The sequence below is a fragment of the Canis lupus genome, chromosome 31 (assembly GCF_011100685.1).
Source record: "Canis lupus familiaris isolate Mischka breed German Shepherd chromosome 31, alternate assembly UU_Cfam_GSD_1.0, whole genome shotgun sequence".
Taxonomy (NCBI): Eukaryota; Metazoa; Chordata; class Mammalia; order Carnivora; family Canidae; genus Canis; species Canis lupus.
In genome coordinates, this window is record NC_049252.1 from 33,520,240 (window position 1) to 33,541,954 (window position 21,715).

At 49.2% G+C, this 21,715-nt stretch overlaps 1 protein-coding gene across 1 annotated transcript; it reads left to right on the forward strand.

The window, feature by feature from the left end:
- The first annotated feature begins 778 nt into the window (after nt 1–778).
- Nucleotides 779–19,996, forward strand: ETS2 (ETS proto-oncogene 2, transcription factor). Its single transcript, XM_038581505.1, has 10 exons — nt 779–1,015; nt 5,440–5,511; nt 7,959–8,070; nt 9,581–9,700; nt 10,035–10,235; nt 11,840–11,923; nt 12,971–13,192; nt 13,828–14,091; nt 16,779–16,897; nt 17,738–19,996. Exons 2-10 carry the CDS (start codon nt 5,440–5,442, stop codon nt 17,951–17,953), a joined length of 1,410 nt encoding a protein of 469 aa, XP_038437433.1. The 5' UTR covers nt 779–1,015; the 3' UTR covers nt 17,954–19,996.
- The last annotated feature ends 1,719 nt before the right edge of the window (nt 19,997–21,715 follow it).

Consider the following 21,715-nt stretch of genomic DNA (forward strand, 5'->3'; position numbering starts at 1 on the left):
GGCCCAGCTTCCTGACACTTAACGTGGGGGACGGGATCGCTCTGGAGAACGACGAGCATCGCCGGCGGCTGAGCAGGGCTCGGTTTCCATGCAGGCGCCGCTCAACTCTAGGGGGCGCCCCTCACACGAAGCCGGGGGCCGGGGGCCGGGGGCGTCCCGGAGCGGCGCGGGCTCCGCGGCCCAGCCGAGGGCCTCGATTCGGACCTTTTGGCACCGCAGACGCATTTTGGAGACTTCGTGATAGAATGAGAAATCGCGAGGCCAGGAGGGGGTCCAGGAGCCGGGCCGGAGGGAGCCCCTTGTTACCCAAGCCCCGCGGCCACTCGGTGCCCCCACCCCGCTCCTGCCCGGGCCCAGGGGCGCCTTTGGGGTGAAGGCCCCGGGACGGGGGGAGGGGGGGAGGGGAGGCCCCGCGGTCCCAGAGCCGCAGGCGAGGGCCGCAGCCAGGTGACAGCGGGCGCCCCGCGCCGTCCCGGCAGGAGGGAGCCGGCCCCGCCCCGCGCCCCTCCCCTCGCGTCCTCACCCCTCCTCGGCGCCGCTGCCCGCCCTCCTCCTCCTCCTCCTCCTCCTCCTCCTCCTCCGTCCCTCCACTCCTCTCCCCTCCCGCCGCCCTTCCTCCCCCTCCTTTCCCTCCTCCCTCCCCCCCTCCCGTCTCTCCTCCTCCCGTCTCCTCCCTCCCCTCTCTCCTCCCCTCCCCCTCGCCCCTCCTCCCCTCCCCTCTGTCGTCTTTCCTCCCTCCTCTCTCCTCCCCCGGCCCTGAAGAGCGCGCCGCGGAGGGGACCGGCCGGTTACTTCCTCCGGTGGCGGCACGGAGCGCGGTGCGGCCCGGTCCTCCAGCCCCGGAGCCGCCCGCCTCGCCCCGCCAGCGTCCCCGGCTCCCGACCCCCGCCGGGTGCCCGCGCCCCGCGCCCCGCGCCCCGCGCCCGGACCCCCCCGCCCCGCCGCCCTCGCTCGCGTCCGACGCGCCCCGCGGAGCCCGGCCCCGAGAGCCGCCGGCCCTGCCCGAAGCGGCGCGGTAAGAGCTGGGCCCCGGGCGGGGGGGGCGGGAGGGCGCCCTCGGCGCGGCTCCGCTCCCGGGGACCCAGACCCCCGGGCGGCGGACGTGGGCAGCCCCGAGGTGCGGATCCCGGGGCACAGCCGGGGTCGCGGCGGGGCGGCGACTGCTCATCCGGGGGCCCGGCTCGGAGGCGGGAGGTTGGGGGGCGGGGGTCCGGGCGGTGATGCGCGGGGGTCCGGGGCGGTGATGCGCGGGGGGGGGGGGTCCGGGCGGTGATGCGCGGGGGGCGGGGGGTCCGGGCGGTGATGCGCGGGGGTCCCGGGCGGTGATGCGCGGGGGGGGGGTCCCGGCGGTGATGCGCGGGGGTCCCGGGCGGTGATGCGCGGGGGGGGGGTCCCGGCGGTGATGCGCGGTGGGCGGTGCGGGGAATGCCCGGGCGGTGATGCGCGGGGGGACCCGGCGGTGATGCGCGGGGTGGGGGTGGGGGTGGGGGTCCGGGCGGTGATGCGCGGAGCCGGCCGCGTACTTGGGCCGCGGCCCCGGGTGGCCGAGGGGACCGGCGGGGCGCGCCCGCCTGTTCCACTCGCTTTTGTTTCTAAAAGGCAATGCGGGTTTGGGGGGCTCCATCCAGAGGGCGCCCCGCGCGCTGATTCCGCGGAGGGGCCCCCGCGCGCCCGGCTCTGCGGTGACTTACCGGAGCGCGCGGGCCGCGCAGGGTGCGGGCGGGGAGGGGCGCCTGGAGCACCTGGAACACCTGGAGGCTGCGGCTCCCCCGCAACGTGCCAGGTCCCCGGTCACCTGCTCGGCCACCCCGGGCCCTGGCGGGGGGAGGGGGGCGCCGGGCGAGGGCGAGACCCCCAGGGCGCCCCGGGGCTCCTGGATGGGGGCGCTGGGGCCGCGGGTCGAGCGTGGGAGCCTGTCGGAAATGCGGGTGTGGGTGCGCGGAGCTGCCTTTATTTTCGCCTTCTTAAAGGATTTTGAATGAAAGGTTAACATTTGCACGTCTGTGGGTTTTTTGGTTTGGGTTTGATTATCGTTTTTTTTGGGGGGGGTGGTTTGTGCGTGTGTGCGTGTGTGTGTGTGTGTGTGTGTGTGTGTGTTTAAGCACAGGAGACTCTTAAGATATTGGCCTCTATTCAGTTGCAGGGTAGCTTAAACTGGTAGAAACGAGCTACTTATTTAGAAAGTAAAGAAGTGAGCAGTCCCCTTTGGAGATAGAGGTGATTCATTTTAATTCACCAGCAGGAGATTGTGCTGGTCCTGGATAATGGAGGTGCCTGTGCGCTGTCTGTCCACACCACCCCCAATCTTGGAGATAAATCTCCAAGTTAAGGTTTATTAAAATTCTGAGTGATATCTCAGTACAGTAAATGTTAGCACTGTGGGCCCTGCAGGGAAATATTCACTCATTTCTGAGGTTAGTCATTGCTCTCTCTAAACTGATAACTTTCCAAAGAAAGAGCAAACCAACCTTCCAAAGGCAGCAAATGGCTTCGTTTTTTGGCTTTTGTTTTTCGAATTTACCCAACTCTAAACCTGAGCTCTGATCGCTCACATAAATGATCACTCCCTTCCAGGAAAGGTACTGTTGTTAGGCAAGTTCTCTTTGTTTTAAAATTTTACTGTTCCCAGCTCACACATTTCTGCCATGTTTTCTTTCCTTTTTTTTTTTTTTTTTTGTTGTTGTTGTTCAAAAGCAGCAATCAGTAGAGCAACCCGCGAGGACTTGAATTTAAAATTAATTTGGGTAGAGAAACTTGACCTGTCTGCCACCTTAACAAGCTTTGTTGAGTAAAATAAGCGAACTTCAATTTCGTTAGTTATGTGTCTGCCTGAAACCATTGGAGGAGCACTTTGATTCCACATGGTTTTTACAAAACAAATTAAAAGCTGGACAACAAAAGAATTCTATTCTGTGGCTAGTAATTAGAGCTCTTTATGTGGGAGTGGTAGACTGCCTTTTCTCCTGCTATTTGTACCCAAAAAACCAGGCGAGCTTTATCCAGTACCTTCCATACCAAGTCGCTCTGTCCATTTGTTTGAGGCTGAAAAAAATGTCCAATAAAGTCAGCAAGGTTATCTGCAAACCAGACTTAGAAAAAGAGCTGGCCTAGTGGGCTCAGGAGGGACCACTGGTAGCTGTTAAGATGTCTTTATCATTTGGGTCTTCTATTTAGGGTTTGTTGATTTAATCAGCAGGTAACAGGATTTAGTTCCTAAAGCTCAGAGTTAGGAGGCACGTCCCATGGTTAAAGAGTAGAGAGCAGGGCGGTGGTCTAAGAATATTTGTATGCACTCTCTCCACTCCATAGTGATATGGTGGGAGAAGACCCATGCCTCATCATCCTGTTACTCCCCATGAAGGAGATCCCCTGGGATTGATCTGCACTGTGCCCCCCCTTAGTAGCTCTGCAGGAGCTGTGTGATCCTGGGCAAGTCATGAGAGGTCTCTGGGCCTCCATTGCCCGGTAAGAGGCAACATCGCCGAAAAATGTTACAACACCTGTGTCTCAGAAAAGTCAGGAAGATTCAGTGAAGTGGGAATGGGGGGTCGCCCAACTTGGGCTTAGCTCTTGACAGGAGGACTCTGTCCCACTGGGATCATTAGTAGTGAATATTGATTCCTGAGTGCATGTGGATGGCATGATCCACCAAGTGGAGATTCTGAGCCAGGGTGGCCACTTTGGAAGCAGGACAACCCTTTCTCTACTCCCATCTCGCCCCATAGGACTATTAATTTATTTTCAGTGTTTTCCGGCCTCCATTGGCCACCATGATAATTACTCGTACTCTGAGGGTTTTAACAACCTTCCCCAGCGCCTCTTGCTTGCTCTGTGGCGTAGACTCTCCTCCCACGCTGCCTCTCTAACCAGGGGTGTGTGTGTGTGTAGTAGTAGTAGTTGGGAGGTCTGGTTTAGCCATAACGTTGATCATAAAGAGAAAACAAAGTACAAACTCGAGGTAGTCACGGGGAAATGGCCTACTTGCCACCTCCAGTAAGCGCTGTCAATTGCACAATGTTTTAATTGCTCGAAATTTCTGGTTGTAACAGGTGGCAGCACCCAGGGGAGATCATGGGGGAGAACAATTAGGAGGACCCTGTAAAGCTTCCTCTAGACCTTCATTCAGTTCCAAAGCCAGGAAGCTGGAGTTGGGGGGTGGGGGACACGGGGCGAGGCTTGCCCCATGGGGTAAAGGTTACTATTATTGATGCTAACCCAGCCCCTTTGAAAAATGAGTTTTAGTTTTAGTTGCTCTCTATTTTTATATGCCACTCTGGTGGCGTTATCTTGGTGCCTTTCTTCCTTATTAATATAGAACTTACCCAGCCAGCCACATGTTAGGGCTCCAAGTTAAGTTTTCAGCGTACAGCACTGTCCACTTGCAAGCCACAGAAGTAACTATAAAATTTCCAAGAGCCCATTAGATATGGTAAAGTAAGTGAAGTTAATTGCAATATATTTCAATTAACTGAATACATTCAGAATATTACATTAACATGCAGTAAATAGAAAGTCTCGTTACTGAGATACTTTTTTTCTACCAAATCTTTGAAATCTTGTGGCTTTTACATGCGGAGCTCCTCTCAGCCCATCCTAGCCATGGGCCTAGCCACAGGAGGCTGGTGGCTACCACGCTGGTCAGCTCAGGTCTGTGTAGTATAGGCCTATACTGAGCAAGTGAGACCGATCCATGATCGGCATTACTTCCCCCTCGAGGAGACGCACAGCTGAGCAACACACACATCGGACACATCTGGAGTGTGTGCAGTGAACACAGGAGGATCTGGGACAATGCAGGGGGTTTGGTCTGAAGCAGTGGTTCTGGGAACCTTTTATGTCCTTCCTGGGAATGTTTCCTCACAGCTTAGGGAGGGGTTAGGGCCTCGAAGGCTCTTTCCAGCATGCTGACCCGGAGCTGGGTATCTGGATCCACCAGGAGTTCCCAGGTTGAGCTGACTGCCTCCCCTCCTCGCTTTTCCCCAGCAGACAGGAGTGGCCTGTGCCTTCCTGGCACCCGCCACCCGCACTGAGGTCCTACGCTCTGAGCAGACCGTGGACATGGCAGTGAAAAGCAGCTCGGCCCACTCCTGTGATGGAAAGATGGGGTCCTCCTTGCTCAGCCCCCCTAGCCTGGCTCCCTTGGGAGGCCCTGACCAGCCAGCCAGAAAGTGACTTTATGTGTGTGCTTCATATCTAAGTGGAATTCAGTAGAGAATCGGCATGATTATTTAATTACTTGAATAGCATGCCCTTTGCAAGCTGGGCCTTTTGAGTAAGAACTGGCATTCAGTTTTGAATGACCTGTCTTGCTGTAGAACTTGACAGACTCCACCAGAATTAGGGTTGACGCAGCCAGTACTTCTTAAAAATGTGCATGCTTTGCTGCCCCCGTGACTCTTTCTTTATGTCTTTTCCTTTTTCTTTCTTTTTTTCTTAAAGATGAATGACTTTGGAATCAAGAACATGGACCAGGTGGCCCCTGTATCTAACAGTTACAGAGGGACACTCAAGGTAAGTGAGCAAATCTTAACTGATATGTTTTTTTAAAATATAGGAAAACTCCATCTCTGGGAGAAAAAAATAATATGCTAGGTCCTAAAAGATTGGCTCTAGCCCCAGCCTTTTAATTTACGGGCTGTGTGACTCTGGATTGTTTGCTTAATCTCTCTGGGCCTCAGTTTTCTAGTCTATAAAATGGGTCTCCTGATGCTCGTTCTACTTGTCTTCCAAGATATGAAACCATTTAATTTGCAGATGGTGAGGCCTTTGTGGTTTTATTTCTGAGACTTCTAGCAGGTGAAAAATCCTATGATTCTCCATAGGGCAGAGCTGGAGAAGCTGTCTCTCTACTGCTCACTCCTGAGTTTCCCCAGGGGCGAGGGGTTGGTTCTTAAAGAACTAGAAAGAAAAGAGCTGAGAGGAAGAAGACCAGCCCCACTGTGAAGGCTTCTTCCTTCAGAAGAGGCAGTGACCCCAGGGCTGCAGGCAGCCTGTCCTCACTGCCACAGAGAACCAGTGAACCAGTGTGCCTATTGGCATAAACCAAAGCACAGATGAAAGATAAAGGAACCTTTTCTGGTGCATAATAACCAAATCTCATGTAGCTTCTGTCTCAATCCTTTTGGGAATGTTCTTGAGTAGCACGAACAGATCATTTCCCATTGGCTTTCTCCAAATGTGACAGCGAGATTTGATTGTTTTCTTAGCATCCTGTAGTAAACGGGTTTTGGAGCAGTGATTTTAGACTGGTCCCCTCCAAGCTCTTACACAGATGTATCCCTGGCGTGTTATATTTTCCTTTGTTAAGTCCTTTTGAGGTTGTTTGTCTGGGAGAGCCCAAGGAGCCAAAAATGGGCACAGGCTCCTCTAGAGTGTCACGAAGGTCACGAAACTTCAAGCCAATGAGTTTTCTGGTTTGATTCGGTCAGATGTTTTCAGCATGGCACAAACTGTACAAGAAATTGTGGTATTGAGTTTGTAACCACACCCCTGGAAAGAGAAATTCTTCCTTCTATAAGTTAAAAAGAACTTGATGATGCCCATGTGATTTCTGGGTTTGGAGAAGAAACAGTAGTTGCTGAAATTGATGTGTTGAAATACTCAGTGCGAATTTGTATTGTCTTTTGGCTTCCTGATTTTAAAAAAAGAACTTCCAGTCAGGAAAGGAGAGGCATTTCTTGGTCACCTGGGGGAAACACTAGTGGGAATTTAAAAAATCAATTGGCTGTTTCACCAAAATTATCCCTGAAGTTAGTTTATAAATCTGGATGTGGATTTCGAACTTGATTGTTTTTTCCCTTAAGGTTTTGGCTGTCGAGCATTATTGTCTTGGGCTTGGGTCGGGGAGGAGGAGGGGGCTGCTGGGCTTCAACATCATTGGGACAGGATTGTCTTGAGTGTTTTCGGCTGAGTTCCAACTTGTGCTGCCTGCCTTCTTACGTAATGCGTCATTCATTGTTCTGCATTTCTAAGAAGAAAGCACACAAACCGATTTTATTTGTAAATGTGTTGCACATTTTTTTTAATTGATGACTCAACAGATGGGTCATGTATTACACATAACATGGGCTTTCCAGTGTATGTTGGAAAAATATACCCATCTTTTACGTTGTTCCTCAGCAAGTCAGGCAGCAATGAATCAAGACTTCATCTGTTACTTATAAACAGGTCTTACATTTAAAGGCTATCTTTTCTTTCATAAATTTTAGACGAGATCAACACACTGTGGGGCTTATCTTTCCCTGTGTCCCTGTCCACTTTGTCCCCCTAAGCTGTAAAGACTTTAACTTGAAACTTTTTTTTTTCCTTTAGAAATCTTTCCCCTTAGTTAATGATGGGGAGCCAGGGGTCCTTTCAACACCTTTACTTTTATAAAATTAAACCATGAGGAATGTTTTACGGTCTTCTGAACCTTTGGAATTGGTGAGGGGAAAAAAAAATCTAGTTTCAATTAAAGCATGCCACGGTTAAACAAAAATAAATGCTTCCACAAATAATTTATCTCACTGTTTTCCAAATCTCACTCACTCGTCTGCCTCTGCTTTAACTGCAATGAGCTAAAACTGTCCTGCTGAGGGTCTGACTCAGTTTCCCTCTGATGTGGCTGAGGGGCCGGGTGTTTGGACCAGGTGGTCTCTAAGTCCCACGCAGCACTGTTGTTCCAAACTCTGTTATTTTTAGGTTTGTTTACTTATTTTATTAATTGAAATTCATTAGGCCATTCAAAATAAATTTCCAGTCCTTCCGACTCCGTGAGGTCAATGCAATGATCCAGAGTAAAATTTGGACTGTGTAGACGTCTGATCAGAGCACTGACTGGTCAGTTCCTTTGATGGCTTTATATTTGCCAGTTTCATCAGGGTGCATAAGTAAGATCGCTCATGGACGACCCCTTTTAAAACAGGTAATTAAATGAGTTTAAAGATTAATTTCAGTTTTCTCCTCCATCTGTTTTGCAGCGCCAGCCAGCTTTTGACACCTTTGATGGGTCCCTGTTTGCTATTTTCCCCTCTCTAAATGAAGAGCAAACACTGCAAGAAGTGCCGACAGGCTTGGATTCAATTTCTCATGGTAATTTGTTACTCAGACTTGACAAACTGTGCATGGTTTCCGGTAGTTCAGTTAATAAAAAGATGACAGTTGGTAAAGCGACAAAGGTTGGTGTCTTGAATCTTTGGTATGAGAAGTCGGATGGTGGCTCTGGGCCTGGGAGAAGACAGTTTTCCTTCTTTATGAGCCTGTTGGTTCTAATGTCATCTGCTGCCAGACGCACCCTGGTGAGAGCAAATGCCTTGCTGGTAGCAAACTGCAGGGGAGCCCCTGAGATTTTCAGTGGGATGTTTTCATCACTGTAGCAAGCCGGGGCTCCATCTCCCAGGGGGACCTGCAAAGCAGACCATTAAAGTGCACTCCAGCTTCTCATTCTGGGGTCTTATCATCTGTTAGATCATCCCCCTCTGGAGTCTTGGGGCAACAAATTATACTTGCTAATATTTGCCCATCTGCATTTACTTTTGTAGGTTTTTTTTTTTAAGATTTTATTTATTTATTCATGAGAGAGACAGAGGCAGAGACACAGGCAGAGGGAGAAGCAGGCTCCCTGCAGGGAGCTTGATGTGGGATCAAGCACCCCGGGATCAAAACCTGAGCCAAATGCTGATGCTCAACCACTGAGCCACCCTGGCGTCCTATGTCTGTAGTTCTTAATGTTGTTGTTTATTATTTTTTAAACGGATAGCAGTCAGATAATGCCTGCACAATTACTGTGATAGTGTTGTTACTTGGAAACATTCCAGAGATTACTTTGTCATACGAAGTAGGTGCTAGAAGATATAGCCCCGAAAACTAATTAAAACACATGCTTGCATAAGCATGCCATCATGTGCCAGTCATTTATCATTCTTGAAATTGCTGAGCGAATCCAGAGAAGATTGTTTTTCATTAAAAATTGCAGGTGTGGGGATCCCTGGGTGGCTCAGTGGTTTAGTGCCTGCCTTTGGCCCAGAGTGTGATCCTGGAGTCCTGGAATCGAGTCCCACATTGGGCTCCCTGCATGGAGCCTGCTTCTCCCTCTGCCTCCGTCTTTGCCTCTCTCTCTCTCTGCGTCTCTCATGAATAAATAATCTAAAAATAATAATAATTCCCTTTCCTTAAAAAAAATTGCAGGTGTGTCAGAAGTCCCTTTGCCTGCTGCTTAGTGTAATGGAAATCACTTAGGGTGCATTTGCATCCCTTAAAACTTTTGACCAAAACCGCGTACTTTCTTTCTTGTCTAAAGATGTTAAAGGAGATTTAGATAGAAATTTCAGCTAAGGGGGATTGTTTTATGAAGTTCTGCAAAATGATTTGCAAAATAAAATAAAACTTGAGTTTTATTTTAGATGTTTTTTTAAGATAATAATATATTTTCAATTCCTGTCCCCTCCCTCAAATTTTTGTTAATATTTATACTCCTTTAAGGAATTATGTCAAGGTTGGAGACTGCAGTTGTTCTTGCTGAGAACTAAGATTTCTCCCCTAAATTCTCTATCTGGTATTCCCAGCTTGAAGTCCTCATGTCCCCATGGGTTTCTTTTTCTAGATTCAACCAACTGTGAATTGCCTCTGTTAACTCCGTGCAGCAAGGCTGTAATGAGTCAAGCCTTAAAAGCTACCTTCAGCGGCTTCAAGAAGGAGCAGCGCCGCCTTGGCATCCCAAAGAGTAAGTGCCAGTTTTTCGAGTCCTTTCTCTGAGTCTATGTTGTACTAGAACAACAACTCTTACCACAGTTGCTTGAGATGACTTTTTTTTTTTCAGCTTTGTTAGGGCATCTTGCAGGGTGGCAGGGATGTGGTTAACCTGAGCCACTTTTTATTCTGACCCAGTTAACCGAATGCTTAATTCATCACGATTAGTGTCTTAGAATTTAGCTGGGTGGCTTGCTCCGTGGGCGGGTCTCTGGTACGCATCTGGATCAGGAGTGATTCTGGTCTCCTTGTCTCCCTCCACATTTTCTCCCTGTGTGTGTTCTGACTTTTTCTTCCCTCCCCTGCAGACCCCTGGCTGTGGACCGAGCAGCAGGTGTGCCAGTGGCTTCTCTGGGCCATCAACGAGTTCAGCCTGGTGAACGTGAACCTCCAGAGGTTCGGCATGAACGGCCAGGTGTTGTGTAACCTGGGCAAGGAGCGTTTTCTGGAGCTGGCACCTGATTTTGTGGGCGACATTCTCTGGGAGCATCTGGAGCAGATGATCAAAGGTTCAGCTGAGTGACTGACGGGGCTCCTCCCCCTTGGGGAAAGCCATGGTGGGGGAAGGGTGATGGGGGGAATCAGTGCTCTGTGATCCTACTAAGTCAGGGTTTCAAATAATGTAGAGTAAATTGCTTGAAAATGCCACCAGAGTGAGTCAAATATGTGGCAGTGATTATGGGTTTTTAATCCACAGAAGTGTGTGTGTGTGTGTGTGTGTGTGTGTGTAGCATCAAGTATAGCCACAAGGCAGTAACCTTAGTCACTCACTTGTTGACGGTGGTCAGATGGCATGTGTCAGAGGAGTGCGTGTTGGCTCAGATATGGAGGCCAGCAAGAAGTCATCCCGTGTTTTGTGGCTCACCTTATCGAACCCAGAGAAGTAAGTCAGCCTCAATGAAAGGGAGCCTTTATTCAAACTCCGTGAATTAAAAAAAAAAAAAAAAAAAAAAAAAAAAAAAAAAAAAAACTCCGTGAATTTTAGAGTAAATTTTCCTGAGACCAAAAGGAATCTGACAACATGAATTTGTTTGGGTTTTAGATATTTAAACAAACGCAGAAGTAATTGACACATATTTATACGCTGACACATTATACAGAAACTGGCCACGGAACAAAAGCACTCTCATCGTATAGAAAGTCTTGGTGTAAGCCTTAGGAGAGTGTCGAGAGCAATGTTAAAAATACATCCAGTTAAAAAGAAAAAAAAAAATTCTAGTGAGGGACTAGGTTAAAAATATAAGACAATTAGTGCATTGGTGGAGTTCAGGGCCGTAGTAGTCCTTGTTCACTTGATTTTAAACCCCGAGTTTCAACACCTTTTACAGACTCAGAATCTTTAAAAGACTTGAGAAGGCTTCAATCCCCTTCTCTTTTCAGCAGTGCCTTTTGAGGCCCATGGAAACTTATTTTTGGAGACTCCCAAATTCTCCCTAAACTTGGACAAGTCTGATTTGACAGGTTTCTGATGGGTCTGTTCACTGGCAGGTTGGGCCCGTTTTGCCATTACTCCGGGCGTAGGTCTGTGGACCAGGATGTGTGGGTGTGTGTGGTTCCGTGTGTTTGTGGGAAGTCAGCACACACAGAGAATGCTAATAATTTTTCCATTTCCAAGGTCTGGGGCACTGTGGTCCCCCCTTGATAGCCCCACAGCTCTGTAGGGTTTGAAGCCACGAACCCTTGTATCTGGCAGGAACTGGATCTGCTTTACTAACCCCCTGTGCTCCCAGCCCCTGGGACAGGTGGCGCTTCATAAATATTTAACTACCTATTGATGGCATGGATGAATTAAATTCACACTCTAGATATTTAAGATTATGCAGTAGAACATTTCACGTGGCCAGTGTCCGCATTCATTTTGGAAAACGTCCTCTGGCTATTAAAAATTCATTGCCGTCTCTAGTTTTTGAAAAAGACCAAATTAAAAACAAAAACAAAAAACAAAAAAACAGACCGAATGACACCAAATACCATCAGTTTAAATGTGAAGCGTAAATGCATTCAGGTTTTCTAAAATAACCAGACAGCAGTCATTTAGAAATACACTTTTTTTTTTCTGTGCGTAGTTTTTAACTTTGATTTGTAATCCTACCTCTCCCGTCTGTTTTTTCAGAAAACCAAGAAAAGACGGAAGATCAGTATGAAGAAAATTCACACCTCAACTCAGTCCCTCATTGGATTAATAGCAATTCACTAGGTCAGTCCAATCAGTTCTGCCCTGAAGACCTTGCTTTTAGCTTTTCCTATTAAATTTGGGTTCCTAACCGCCTCCCCCAAATAAATAAAATAAAAATAAATTTGGACTCCCTAGCAGGAGGTCTGAAGGCACGATCTAGGCCTGTGCTGTCCCGTGGGGTGGCCACATGTGGCTGCTGAGCTGCTGGAAACGCGGCTGGTCCACACCTAGACGTGGGATAAGAATACAATGGCTCCGAAAGGCTCAGTGGAACGAAGAATGTAAAATGCCTCCTTAATAGTTTTTAAGAGATTGATTACATGTAAAATGATCATTGGTGACACTGAGTCAGGTTAAATATTAAAATATTATAATTAATTTTCACCTGTTTCTCTCTACCTTGTTCCTATGGCTATTAGGAAATTTAACATGGCCTACGTGGCTGGCATTGTCTTTGCACTGGCCAGTGCTCTCTAAGGCAGTTCCCGGAGCACGGGGCGGAGCGAAGTGAGCATCTGATGGCTGTGGTCAGAGCTCGAAGGATAGATAAGAGGTGCCAGGCACAGGAAGCATGTAGAAAGCAATTCTAAATTTGCTCTGATCTTTGGAGCTTAAAGAAGTGGCATGGAATTCGGGCCTTCTGGTCACTGACACTGATGAGTGTAGGCTCTGGGTGGCCCCCCTCGCCAGCAGAGGGAGGGGATGTTCCCCTACAAGTCACATACTGGGTGGCAGATCACTCAGGCTCTCCGAGCCTCACTTCCCCTGGAAGTGAAAGAGCCTCTGCCATCCTGAGAGTCACATAAAGCATTTGATGCACTAGAGCCGGAGAAATGTTAACCTCAAGGAGGGTCACGTCTTGGTCCAGAGGCAGCAGGCGCGTTGGGGAAGGGCTTGTGGGCTGACAGCATGAATGGCCACCTGCCAAAGCCTCCTTTCCACCGCGGTCTCGGGGAGGGTTAGACCCTACAGAACCGGTTGCATTTGATTCGGCTCAAGGGCATGGAGGGTCTCCGGTGACCCTGTCACTCCACCTAATAGCTCTGCCTTCCGACTGTCCCATCCCAGGCTTTGGCGTGGAACAAGCAACGTATGGGGTGCAGACGCAGAATTACCCTAAAGGCGGCCTCCTGGACGTGTGCGCACCCTCGGCGGCACCCGGCGCGCTCGGCTCTGAGCAGGAGTTCCAGATGCTCTCCAAGTCCCGGCTCAGCACCGTCAGCGTCAACTACTGCCCGGTCGGCCAGGACTTCGCGAGCGGCAACTTGAACGTGCTCGCTGGCGGTTCTGGTAAGTGCAATCCCCGTGTGCCGAGGGCTCCGCAGTGTCACCACCGCGGGTGACAGGCTTGCTCAGCACGCATCGACTCCCTCCGGGTCGCAGGCTCCGGGCCCGACTGTACGGAGCCTGCTCGCGGCTGGATCCCTCCACCCAGTGGGATATTTGGGGAGACCATGCAGAAACAGGACATTCCTGCAGTCAGAAGCATCCCCCCCACCCCCCAACCAAGAGGCAACCACTGGCTTGATTTTTGTCATTATAGGTTAGTTTTTCCTGTCCTGGAGCTTGATAGAAATGGAACCATAGCATTATGCTTTCTTTCATGTTTGTCATTTGCTCACTATGCCTGAGACCCGCCACGCCGTTGGATGGGGCAGGCGGGCTTTCTTTTTTCATTGCTGTATAATATTCCATTCTGTGAGGTGCACTTGCTGCCGCTGGTGGAGGACGTGGTTGTATAGGGCGTATAGGGGACAAGTGCTCTTGAGAAGTCCGGGGCTCTGCACCAGCAGGCTGTCGGTGGGGTGGGGTGGGGGTGGCTGGCGTGAACCCCAGACTGGCCCACGGGCCCTCACCATTCGGGAGCACTGGACAGTCCACCGTCCCCAAGGGCTCAAGCCTTGGTGCCCGGTTGTCTTTGCCAGGGAAGCCCCGGGACCGCGACTCCCCTGAGAACGGCGCGGACAGCTTCGAGAGCTCGGACTCCCTGCTGCAGTCCTGGAACAGCCAGTCGTCGCTGCTGGACGTGCAGCGAGTGCCGTCCTTCGAGAGCTTCGAGGATGACTGCAGCCAATCCCTGTGCCTCAATAAGCCGACCATGTCCTTCAAGGACTACATCCAGGAGAGGAGCGACCCGGTGGAGCAGGGCAAACCGGTTATACCTGCGGCAGTGCTGGCTGGCTTCACAGGTGAGTGTGTCACCTGGGCTGTCCCCGCCTCCTCCCCTGGGCCCCCGCCGTGTTCCGCCGGGGTGTTTCTGGATGGCGCACATTGCATCTGCATCGCACATTTCATGCGTGGCTGTCGTCCCAGATCAGGCAGGCTGTGTCCCTGAATTTTGTAGAGGCCAAGCTCTCAGGAGCTGTCGTGTGCACGGCTCAGCAGCGTGGATGACGTCCATGGGCCACTCCGTCACCTGGGCTGTGCTCGGCCAGCCTGCAGAGGAGGGGGCGGCGGCCATGCAGGGGACATGGGCCTCTGGAGGCTTTGGCTCTGACTCACCCACTCCAGGAATCCCGAAGAATGTAAACTGGCCCAGGGAGGGACGTTATTGTTATTGAGCCAGCCTCAAATAACACAGGGACTGTTTACCTTTGCTTTTGCTGCTAAAATCCATCTTATTTTTAAGATTTGGGCGAGAGCTATTTTCGGCAAGGGACAAATATTAAGGCTGCTTTTAGAACCAAATATTTCCAGTACTTTAGCAAAAATACCAAGATTTTTTTTTTTAAATTGCTTCATGGGTCCTTAAATGTGTTTTTTTTTTTTTTTCATATTTTGACCATATGGAGCGACTAGATTTAAAAAAGTGCCTACTTAAAATAGTAGGTTAAACTAAGAATACAGAAGCATCCATTTTTTTCCTTTTCTGTCATTCCAAACATGCACGGGAGTGAGCTTGATAAGAAAATAAACAGCTGTAGCGTTGAGGTCTTTCTCTTTTCTTTTTTTTTTTTTATTTATTCAATGAATGCATTTATTTATTTTGAGAGAGAGAGAGAAGTGTGCAGGCATACACCAGTGGGAGGTGGGGAGCAAAGGTGCAGAAGGAGAGAGGGAATCCTAAGCAGAATTCCTCTCTGGGCGGGGATCTCAACACAGGGCTCGATCTCACAACCCTGAGATCATGACCTGAGCCAAAATCCGGAGTCCGGCGCTCAGCCGACTGAGCCACCCAGGTGCCCCTTGGTGTTTTTCACTTTAATATTAGTTACCACTTGTTGACTCTCAGCTTTATGTGGTTAATGAGGCATATATATGGTTGGTTGTCCTTGGGACGTGTCCAGCGCAGGTGGGGGTATTAACCTGTTTTACAGATGGGACAGTTGGCTCAGGGTAGATCGTGCTCCATGGTCACACCAGTAACCCAGTTACCTCTGGTCCCGGAACTCCCGTCCTTGGTGCTTTAGAGCCTTCTTGCTGGTGGCCGTTGGGTCTTGAGGAAGAGCTGTTTGATGAGTGTGTGGTCTGGGGCAAGGCACCTTGCCTCTGAGCTGTGCCTCATCTTTAAAATAGTTACAGCAATGCTCTCGTCACAAGTTGGTGGTTCTAAATATTAATCCACAAAGAGTATATGAGAAGCAAAGCATACCTCACAGAGCCGGTGAGGCCATGGAGACAACCCCAAATGTCCAAGCAGCTGTTGAGTAAACTGAGTCTTGGATTAAGCAATTTACCCACCGTCACTGGGCAGGAAGGCTGTAGCCTAGGATTCCAGGGACATGCCTCATTCTGTGGTGAAATGCCCCTTTAGCCTGTCCCGCTGGGTGGTTCTAGAAATGAACCCTGAAACTTATGACATAAGGAACAATTAAAAAGCATGAGGATTTTTTTTTTTTTTTAAGATTTTATTTTTGGGCAGCTCTGGTGGCTCAGTGGTTTAGCACCTGCCTTCAGCCCAGGGCGTGATCCTGGAGACCCGGGATCGAGTCCCATGTCGGGCTCCCTGCGTGGAGCCTGCCTCTCCCTCTGCCTGTGTCTTTGCCTCTCTCTCTCGCTCTCTGTGTCTCTAATAAATAAAAAATAAAGTCTTTAAAAAAAAAAAGATTTTATTTTTAAGTCATCTTGACACCCAGCGTGGGGCTCAAACTCATAAGCCTGACATTGAGAGTCACATGCTCTACAGACCCAGCCAGCCACACAGGTGCCCCCAAGATGAGGAATCTTGATGTCCAGAGTTGGAATTTTCTTCCAGAAAGACCCAACTCAGCAACTGAGGGCGTAGTGCTCCCCTTTCCAGGAGTGGGAGGCGGGGAGGAAGACCCCACATTGGGAGTCTAGCCTCATGCCATTCAAGCATTCAGCGCTGCCACCACACTTGGAGTTGTGCCTTCACTTGGCACCCTGCCCAGAGTTGGGCCTCACGTTCCTCAGTGAGCCTATTTCATCAGAAGGACTAAAGCCTTGCTGTACTTTATATTTTTTATTTTTTTAAAGATTTTATTTATTTATGATAGAGAGAGAGAGAGAGGCAGAGACACAGGCAGAGGGAAAAGCAGGTTTCCTGCCAGGAGCCCGATGTGGGACCCAATCCCGGGACCCCAGGATCATGCTCTGGGCCAAAGGCGGCGCTAAACCGCTGAGCCACCCAGGGATCCCCATTGCCATACTTTAAAGCGAAAAAAAAAAAAAAAAAAAAAAACATGTAACAGGGAAGCCTGGGTGGCTCAGCAGTTGAGCACCTGCCTTGGGCTCAGGTCGTGATCCTGGGGTCCTGGGATCGAGTCCCACATCGGGCTCCCTGCATGGAGCCTGCTTCTCCCTCTGCCTGTGTCTCTACCTCTGTGTGTGTGACTCTCATGAATAAGTAAACAAAATATTTTATAAAAAAAAAACAAAACAAAACTGTATAACACATCCCCCCTCCTCCCCCCAGGAAGCGGACCTATTCAGCTGTGGCAGTTTCTCCTGGAATTACTCTCGGACAAATCCTGCCAGCCGTTCATCAGCTGGACCGGGGACGGATGGGAGTTCAAGCTCGCCGACCCCGATGAGGTACGGCCAGAGCCTGGGAAGTCAGTCTCGGTGCTTTAAAACCTGATTTCATCACTTTGGGCTCATAAATTCAATTCTCTGGGCACAAGGCAGGGTTCACCGCTACAGCTGGGTCTAGTGTTCTGTGGGTGAACACACGGGCACCGGGCGGGCATCTGTGAGTTGCTCTCTCGTCTGATAAAAAGGCACAAATGGTAAACTGAGGGTGTCTCCTGACCGTCCGAATATACCATGGGAAATTTGCTTTTTCCCACTGTGGGGATGAGCCTCCAGCAGCCCTTGCTGGTCCTCTGGCTGGTGCAGCTCTGCCCAGCTCAGCTCAGGCCTTTGGAAGCCCTGGAGGAGAAAGCAGAGGGCAGACCCTCCAGGACGGCATTCGAGAAGCCTGTGGTCCCTGGCAGCAGCAGAGGGCAAGCTGTCGCCTCCCCGACTCCCTGGGGAAGCAGAAGCATTGAGGAATGCAGAGTGTCACATGGCTCCGAACCCCACCCAGCAGCTGTTGACTGTGCTGACTGGAGCCAGAAGCCGGGAGGTGGGGGGACACAGCATTTCCCTTGTGTCAGGCCCGGCCGATGGTGAACCTTGGCTCTTGGTGCACCAGCCGGCGCCGTGGGTGGGGGCCCCTCACTCTCCCAACCGGAATCCACCTCTGTCCTCAGAGAAACAGCCGAGGGACTCGGTGCCCTGCACGTGGGCTAAAACAGGCTGCACCCCTAGGTGCCGTGGTCTGGGGGTGCTCAGGTTCTCTCGGGGCAGCAGGCGTGAGAAGCCCCATCGGGAGCAAGTCGTTCCCTTTCTCTTAATCGCACATTTGGACGCTTTCCACCCGTGTCCGTCCAGGTGGCCCGCCGGTGGGGAAAGAGGAAAAACAAGCCCAAGATGAACTACGAGAAGCTGAGCCGCGGCTTGCGCTATTACTACGACAAGAACATCATCCACAAGACGTCGGGGAAGCGCTACGTGTACCGCTTCGTGTGCGACCTCCAGAACTTGCTGGGGTTCACCCCCGAGGAACTGCATGCCATCCTGGGCGTCCAGCCGGACACGGAGGACTGAGGCCCCCCCTGTGCTGCGCCGGCAGCCCCCCGACCCACCGACTGCTCCAAGGACCCTGAAAGGCGGGATCGCACGCGTCCAGGAAAGTCCCCACGAAGCAGTGGCCTTATTTCCTCGGAAACCGCGCTTTTTCACCCAAAGCAGCATGGTTTCCCACTTCTAAAGCCTGCTGACGGGAACACACTATTTATGATGCTCTTAGAATGGCCGAGAAGGAAGCGCTGGGAAGCCGTCCTGGCTCCGAGCAGGCCGCGCGGCAGGAACCTTCAGGCCGTTGGATATTCTCCAAAGGAGCGAGCGAGCATGCCTCGGGCACACGTTTTTTTGTTGTTGTTGTTGTTGTTGTTTGTTGCCTTTTTTTTTGCCTTTGGCAGCCAGGAATCACAAAGGCAGAAGTGGTCTCTTTGGTTCAGCCAGGCGTGCCATTTCAGAAGTTAGTTTGTATATATGACTGTAACCCTAATAATTGTTGTCAGAATCCTCTCAGAGTCCTATTTAACGAGAACTGTATATTGTAATTTAAAATAATTCTGCAAATGTATTTGAAATGAGAACGCAGACGTCCGGTGTTCACTGCGGTTTCCAAGAGCACCAGCAGCGTTTTGCAAACAGTCTGCCAGGCCAGACGAAGAAGTTGTAAAGTCTGTATTATTTACATTTGATATGCCTACAGGTATACGTCTAACAGGGTCAGTCCCTGTTTCTGTTTTGTTTTGCCCAGATTATTATCTGGCAAGGACTTTGTACATTTGGGAATTTTTATAAAAACACTTAATGTTATTATCTGGAGGCGCATCTCGCCTCTGCTTTCTCCTTAATTGTAATGTAAAAGCTATAAAGCAGTATTTTTCTTGACAAATGGCATATGTATTCCATTTCCGTGCATGCCTTTAAATCCGTTTCTACACAAAACTTATTTTATTTTTTAGTTCGACTGTGTTTCCCCAACAACTAACCTCCCCGACCAGCCATTTCCTTCCCGGGTTCCACCTCCGCGCCCCAAATTATTCTGTATGATTAAAATAAGAATGCTATTTTTGGAAATAATGTGGCTCCTTTTCAGAGAGCAGGAGGGATTTATGTAGCAGCTACTTTTACTGCAGAAGTAATTCACTGGAAAAAAATGTAATTTGTAAGAAAGCTTTATTTTTATCTGCGTCCCGTGTGAAGTTAAACATATTGTACTGGGAGCTGAAGCCTAGGGCAGGTGGGAGGCGGGAGGGTGATCTTCACGGAGAGGTCGTGAGCAAAACCCGACTTGTCCTGTCCTTGCTCACCTGGCGAATCGTGGGCTGTCCGGACACGATGCTACTCCTGTATGCGCAGTACCCACAGCTCCGTGTTCTTGTTTTCGTGGATGCAGAATGCCCAGAGGCAGAGAGAGGACAAGCAAGATGGGAAAGAGAATCCACTGGAGGATTTGATGTGAGAAAAACGTTTTGCTCACGATGGAGAATTTTCATGGTGGTTTCGAAGGAGCCCCCTGGGTGGGCGTGCATTCGGGATGCTTGGAAATGATCAAGTCATCCTGGTTTCAGAGCCAGACGGGCTTCACCTGCAATGTGGGAGGGCACTCGGAGCAGGGGCTGGTGTCCCTAGAGGAGAGGCCATCTGTGTAATAAGGCTGAGAAGCTGGGTGGCGGGGCCTGCTGAGAAGAGCAACCCCGGAGCTGGGGGACCAGTCGCTCAGTACCTACACGAGACCATTTCCAGGGTCTAAGCACAGGATGTTTTTCTCAAGCAGGACATGTTTATCACTCAGACATCTGTTTATAACATCAACAGACATGTGACTGGGAACATCTTGCTGCCAAAGGGAATCTTAGCCATTGGCTCATTTTATATGGGGTTGAACCACATGAAATTGCCAATATTTGACTTTTTTTATCTACAAAGTTGGCAGTTTCATGTGGTTCAACCTAATAGTTACAGAAACTAAAGCCCATTATAAACCTTTGGTGTGGTAATGAACAGACTTCAGTATAAAGATTTTGTAATCTGGCCTTTTCTTTCTCAAATAATAAAGTATTTTGTTTATATAAATGCTTCCTTGTAAGAATCCTCATTCATCCCACCCCAACAGGGAGGAGGGGAGGTGGAGTGAGGATAGTGAACCCTGATCCACTGTCCATTTAGCCAATTTTACACACAGGTCACCTAGTAAATCATGACCAAGCTACAACCAACTATAGCTCTTTCTTAAGGACCCCAAAAAGTGTTCCCTTAAATCAAAAAATTCTTTAAGAAGGGATTAGAATTTAAAAAAAAAAAAGGGGGGGGGATTAGAATAGAAAGATACAGGCACCTTGTCTTTGTTGGGGGATTGGCAGAGATAACAGAAGAGTTTGTAGGATGCTTATGTGAGGAACCCCGTTAGCATTCGAACTTCAAGGACTTTCTTCAGGATGCCTGACATGGCTGAGCTGACTTACCAAGAGGTGAGAGTGATGGTCCTCGGAGATGGGTTCTCAAACACACTTCAGAGTCCATCAGGATGCCAGCAAACAGGTGGGTTATATCAGAGGTGTGCTGGAGTCCCTCCCCACAGGCGGGTGAGAACAGGTCCCTTCCCAACTTTGTATCAGTGACATATTGGTACCTTGAATGTGATGGTGTAATAAGAGTATTTATATTTAATCCATGAAAATCAGCAGGCCCTATATAAATCAGGCTTCCCTCAAGCCCCCTCAGGAGCTGGTTCTTAAACATTTACTAGAATACCACTGGTCATCAGTGTTCACCATATGAGAAATTAGAACACATTTTAGGGCTCAGTGGTTGAGCATCTGCCTTTGGCTCAGGTCATGATCCTGGGGTGCTGGGATCAGTCCCAGATCAGGCTCCCCATGCAGAGCCTGCTTCTCCCTCTGCCTATGTCTCTGCCTTTGTGTCTCTCATGGTTAAATAAATAAAATAAAACACATTTTAAAATACAATTCCTTTTTAAAATAACATTAACACTTTTATGAAAAATAACTTTTCCCAAAACAGTGAGTATGTCATTGTTTGACACGTTTTCAAATTTATTTGATGTCTGGTTTAAAAGAAAGGATCTAGGTTCTTCTATTTTCTTGTGTATTTTTTCTCGTGATATATTTTGAAGGAAATTAGGCCTCACACAGCTATGTAATTGGAACAGAGGAGTATTTGGGAGATGTTTGGGATAATTGTGGATATTGTTTCATTCTATATCAAACCTGGCAAATGGAAGTTTTTTAAAGGTTCATTGCAGTTGGAATATGAAATCATATCAATAAAATTTCCTATGATTATAATAAATTTTATTGGTCTGTCTTGCACTTTGAATGGATCTTTTACCCATGTGTGACTTTGTAATATCACGCATTAGTCATTTAGAAAATATTGCTTCAAAATGTTGACCCACTTCAACATCCAATATCAAGTGATCACATTGTTACATTTATCACCAATTTCACCAGAAAAGTACTGGGAATCTATCAAGCTCACAGCGGCCAGTATAAATTTTCAAAAATTCAGATTTTCATTTGAAAGCTCAAATGTTATCATTGGCAACAAAGAGTCTAAGTTGTTTTCTTTGAAGTGACAGACTCATTTCATTTACTTTTGAGGACATACCTGTCAGATACCCAAGGCTGAATAAACATGACTTGTCTGTTATTCTTACAGATAAAAATGGTGTCCATGATAAAGTGGTTAGTTTAGCTTGCAACTCACATAAATACACAACTGCATTTCCTGGGACAACCAAGCTGCCTTTGTGTGCAGCAATTCTTCATGTGT

What these genes read in the sequence shown, in the direction of transcription:
- ETS2 (XM_038581505.1), top strand. Translation starts at nt 5,440, where the DNA reads ATGAATGACTTTGGAATCAAGAACATGGACCAGGTGGCCCCTGTATCT. An exon ending in TCTGGAGCAGATGATCAAAG is followed by an intron (nt 10,236 to 11,839) that starts GTTCAGCTGAGT and finishes CTGTTTTTTCAG; the next exon opens with AAAACCAAGAAAAGACGGAA. An exon ending in AGCTCGCCGACCCCGATGAG is followed by an intron (nt 16,898 to 17,737) that starts GTACGGCCAGAG and finishes GTGTCCGTCCAG; the next exon opens with GTGGCCCGCCGGTGGGGAAA.